This window comes from Morone saxatilis, unplaced genomic scaffold (assembly GCF_004916995.1).
Source record: "Morone saxatilis isolate NCDOM2014 unplaced genomic scaffold, NCSU_SB_2.0 Contig2, whole genome shotgun sequence".
NCBI classification, from domain to species: Eukaryota; Metazoa; Chordata; class Actinopteri; family Moronidae; genus Morone; species Morone saxatilis.
In genome coordinates this window covers 12,500,132-12,505,417 of record NW_023339762.1, presented here as the reverse complement: position 1 = coordinate 12,505,417, position 5,286 = coordinate 12,500,132, and the positions used below count along the sequence as shown (strand labels likewise).

Here is a 5,286-nt window from a genome sequence, read left to right as displayed (position 1 = left end):
CAGCTTTACCGTGGTTTGCTTTTGTTCTCAAACATTTAAACTTTATGATTTTGAGATAATAACACTGCGCTGTATTTCACACGCCCTGGATTTAAACAAATGCTTGTTGTAAAATGAAATCCCTCAACAACAACAAAACAATAATAATCACAGCGAGAAGTCTTTCCATAATGTGTTGACATTATGTAACCACCAGAGGAATGTCAGAATCTGCCTGCCCCTTACTGACTCTGTGTTACTGTGTGTGTAAGGGAGAGAAAGTAAGCAAAGGGGTTGAGTGAGTGGAGGTGGTAGCCACTGTGAAACCTTTGTAAAACAGTTGTCATGTTCAGTAGTACACTATGTGGAGTCACTGTGTGCATATGTGTGTGTGTCCTGCTAAGATTATGTGGGCTGCTGCGACTTCTGCGTGTTCATGACACACCACCAGAATACACCCACGCTGAGTCACAGCGTGGAGCTGTAATGCCATTCCTCGCAGAAATAAAAGGTCAAATGCTTATATTCCTTTACCTTTCGGTGAGTTAATGAAAACATACCTTCACGGACAAAGTGGAGGCTGAACAGTTAAGCCAGGTAAGAATAAATGTGTTATGATTCATAACAGTAACATATTCAAACGTCAAAGCTTGTTAATAGTTGCCAGTGACTCACATGCTCTCCTCCATTGAAAAAGCACAAAGGGCTATGCAAGGACACTGAAAAGTCTGAAAATACAGAGAAACAAAACCCACCTCTGCAGAGATGCGTCTGTTCCCTCTGTTCCTCAGACAAACACCCGTGGGCGACTGCACCTCATCAGACGAAGTCCCCGACGCCTGGTCACTCTCCCCATCAGACCCCATCTTCAGGTTCTCATGGACGATATCTGGGGTAGAGAAAGAAAACAAAAACAGGCAGAGAAAAGGAGGAAGAGAGGTTGAGTTTGATAGATGGAGCAGGTCTGTGGAAAACAGGGCAGGGCTCAACAGCAGCTGATGATTTCAACAGGAAAGAAAAACACTGTGTTGGACACTTTTACGAGCCCCTCTGTTCTTATCAAGCTCCCGGCTGTGTCGGGCAGAGGATATACACAACAAGTACATTAGGTTTAATAAGTTTGACTGATAGATTTAATTTGTTTCATTGCCACAGGGCCTTACAAGACAAATCCATGCATCACACTGTAATTTTCCCATGCCTAAACAAACTCAGGTTGAATACATACAAAGCACATTGCCATTTCCTCCAGGCTTTATGTTTATATAAGGGAATGTTGTGAATTTAAATATTGAATGTGGGTTAGGAATCTAAGCTGCTGGTTTGCTGGAAGTGTCCAAAGTAATTATCTTTAGTCTCATTTATTAACAAATGGCTTATTGTGTCTCTGAATGTAACACTAGAATGATTGTACTGCTATGTGTGTGCCTGCACTAACATATGCCTCTAGCAGTGGGGTTTTTTTGAGCACATGTTTTCATACATAATATGTTACTGTGTGTGTAGGCTCAGCTGACTCAGTAGAACTGTGTAACACAAGGATTTTACATGTAGTTTTGAGGATATTTGAGCTATTAAAACAGGCAAATCTAGCAGCTTCACATCGGATTATAATAAAAATCAAGAGTAAAATCAAGCCACTGTAGTGACATCTATAAAGATTTTACCTATTGACACAAAAGAAACCTCCTGATAAAAACCTCAATGAAAAGATAAATATAAAATGTGATCATGGCCTTGTGTGTGTGTTTGTGTGTGTGTGTGTGTGTGTGTGTGTGTGTGGATGTGATAAGTGTGTGCGTCTCACCGAGGCGACTGCCGTTGCGAGGCATGACCATGAGAGAGCCCAGGCCTCCTCCAATGACGCTCTGAGGCCGTCGCAGCGGCGGCTTTTTAAAGGAGCCTGTGTACTGGTGGAGGAAGGAGTGGACACTGTGGGCTGACGGAGGACGACCATTCCTCACTATGGGCTCTGCGGAAGAAGACAAACAATTTTGAATTAATGAACAAAAAATACACGTGTGTGTGGCTGCACAGCGCTCTGTGGCTGACTAGTGATTAAGCATCCAAGCCTGCCTGCTACTGAATGAATTTTATAATGGTTAGTATAATTCACACCCACTTCACGCCCTTATTAACCAAACAACTATAAACACTTTAGGAGAACACGTCACACAAACTAGTTCTAGCAAACCAAAGACAATGAATTTCACACCCTCACTTGGTGGTGAAGGAAATCTATTCTAAAAGTACATATTTTCTGAGTTTATGGAGTATATTGTTTGTAAGAAACAGCGTTAACATGGGAAAATGAAACTTGACAGATTATTCTTCTAGTTGCAAGTTGTATAACTTATACATATTCTCCATTTCAAAAATACTGTATTTTTTCTTCAGTATGAGCTTTATTCATTAAAAAAAAAACATCTACAATTTTGTCTCCAATCTCAGTAAGCCTCCTGCTTGCTAACCGAGTAAAGGCTTTCTGAGCACTAACTACACATTACTGGTTACATATAGCAATAACACCAGACTGCATAAAATAATCACTGTTACATAAGAGGTTTTCACTCGTAATCTACTGATGTATAGATTTGCATGTAATATGTAACTGCTGTAGTCAATTGCACACAAACTATTCCACAGAAAACGTGTTTCCATAAACAGACTAAAAACAGATGAACAAGAACACTACATTTTCTTTATCATGGAAAAATGTCAAACAGTAAGACAAAAAAACAGAATAAAGAACTGTGGCAACAGCCATAAAAAAAAAGACAAAACAAGAAAATGGAGGTTGATTAGTAGAGTAAAGGACTAATTAAGAGTTTAGGATAATGAATGTGTTAAATCTAAATGAAAATAACATGAGGATATGTCATATTGTTATATGGTTTTAACACACCTGAAATCACCATAAAACAAAGCACAATGTGGCTTCAAAGGAACACAACATATCCCATACAAACTAAACAAACTTAGCAGTCTAATTTTTCCACAATATCACATTCCTTTAGCCTCCCACTGATACGAGGGTTACCTAATTGTAAATTGAGCTGGGGCCATACACTGTGGTCTGTTCTCTCATCAAGTGTAACCCTTATACTGCAAATACAAAAGCAGAGAAGTGAGAGAGTCTCGAATCTAAACATAACGTCCTGTAGTCTCAGCAGTGTGTTTTGGCTTGAGAAAAGGTTCTACAACTGCCTGACAGAGGAGCATTTGTCCAAAAGAAAGAATGGAGCTGACAGAAGTGAAAGATTTATTATGTATAGAGTAGCACCAACTAAAACACCAACTGTGACAGTGGGGAGAAAATGGAGTCCCAGAGAGGCTGTTTAGCAGGTAGTCGGAGCTCAGAGAGGACAGAGTGATACGGTAGGACATGTGTATCAGAGGCAGTGAAGATGAGGACGGGACATTTATAGATTCCATCACAGAAACGAAAGATGATTATGTGCAAGCTCTCTGTTACAGCTGACCCTTACTCATTACTGCCTGGTTTAGGATGGCCCTTAATGTGATGAACCCTCCACCCAAACAGCGGGGGAGTGGATAGTGGGTAGAGACTGGAATGAGACTGGGTGTGTATAATATGTCTGAAGCTATCCCTTTAATATCTCTGGTTGTATTAGGTATTATTAGCAATGTCAATCAATAAGAAGGACTGACTGGTGGCAATTTTAAGTTTTTAGATGCAAATTTTTGGGTCTATGTTATGTTATTTGCTAGATGAGCCAAAAACAAACATTCCTCTCTTGTTATTGTATCCATTAACAATTTCTCATTTGACTTTGCAAAAACTACATATGTCAGGATATATATTGGTATTATTGGACATAGAATTGCAGATAACTGATATTATCTATACCTGGCAGAAAAGGAATCATATACAGACTACAGGCAGGTAAATGGGGTTAACGTGGGATTGCAAACAATCCAATAAAAACTGTAACCAAACATTACTAATATAAGAGCTACAATGTGAAATGCAGATTCAGTACGACTATACTGCCTCTTTTTTAGTTTGCATTTTATTTGTTTGTGTCTTCTTATTTTGGTTTATGAGTCCAAGTTTTTCTTCTCCGTTATTCTTTCACATTTGTATTGTGCACATTGTAGCTCCTGGTTATATTTTGGAATGATTATTTTATTATGATAATATTGGCTTGCAAAATTAATCCAATGCAAAGGCAACATATTGTGAGGTCTGAACATAAAACAATAATATAATATTTTTACATGTTTCATTTAGAGTTAGAATTACAAATACTAACACTAATATTTAGTTTCAGTCAGTGTTGTCTTGCTAGACTCAATAGGTATTTGGTTTGGGTAGGTACAGTATATACCAGTATCAAGTCCCATATTGTTGCTCATGTAATCATAAAACTACTCTGCTACAGCACCCGATACCACTTTAGAGCAGCGGGATGTTATGTAATCTCTCGTTAGTAAATTAGAAGCATTTAATTTGTTAGTCAGAAAATGAAGAACATCTGATGAAAATAAAACACTATTAAATATTCATATCAGTACTTGGTATCAGTACTTTGGTCTCTCTAAAAGACATAGTATCAGTGCATCACTAGTTTTGGGTCGTAGAACATCTGACTGAATGTACTTTACTGAGATATAACAGATGTACATGGTTAGATAAATGCACGCCCAACAGTGCTGCCATCAACCGCCGGCCCTGATTGTCAAGCTGGAAATGGAGCAACTGTTCTGTATCGTACACTTCAGTCAATCCGAGGAAGGAAATAAGACACGTAGTTGCAGTGTCATGCTTCATTATATGATGCCTATAATAAATAGTTTTGTAAGATGTGTGCACTTTGGGAGGAATCGAGTCATGTCATCATCTAAACCATCCCCCACAGCTTTCTAATTCGTTTCCAGGGTCAACCAATTCTGTGCAATTTTCTGACTTAAATCTTATTGCAAAAATTAAACTCACAAGATTGAGGCAGCCTTTTCCGAGGCTTGACTTTGGCAGCACAGACGTCACAACTTTGGAACATTTGGTGTGTCCTATATTACAAACCACGTCATCAATTTACAGACATTTCCTTATACTCCAATGAGGTATTTCCTAGATTTCTATGAAAACAGAAAAATAAACAGCCCCCATGTAATATCGAGGTCCTTATGCCACTTCTCCCTTATCTCTCTGCAGCTGCTGCTGCTGCTGGCCCGAGTTATAAATGTTACATAATCAGATCAGGACCAGAACGCTTTCCCCAATCGCAGAGTTCAGATCACATCTCATCTGGCTACTCCATTCTGTCTCCTCTCTACCCTACT

The 5,286-nt window shown here is 39.0% G+C and overlaps 1 protein-coding gene across 2 annotated transcripts in view; it reads right to left on the bottom strand.

The window, feature by feature from the left end:
• Positions 1–5,286, bottom strand: part of LOC118330119 (cyclin-dependent kinase 17-like) — a 29,834-nt gene that overhangs the window by 12,298 nt on the left and 12,250 nt on the right. For both annotated transcript variants that reach the window (XM_035664545.1, XM_035664546.1), the window contains exons 3-4: positions 1,787–1,951; positions 735–868 (exon numbers count right to left, since the gene is read on the bottom strand). In XM_035664545.1, coding sequence (XP_035520438.1) covers positions 735–868; positions 1,787–1,951 — 299 coding nt within the window. The remainder of the gene's footprint in view (positions 1–734; positions 869–1,786; positions 1,952–5,286) is intronic.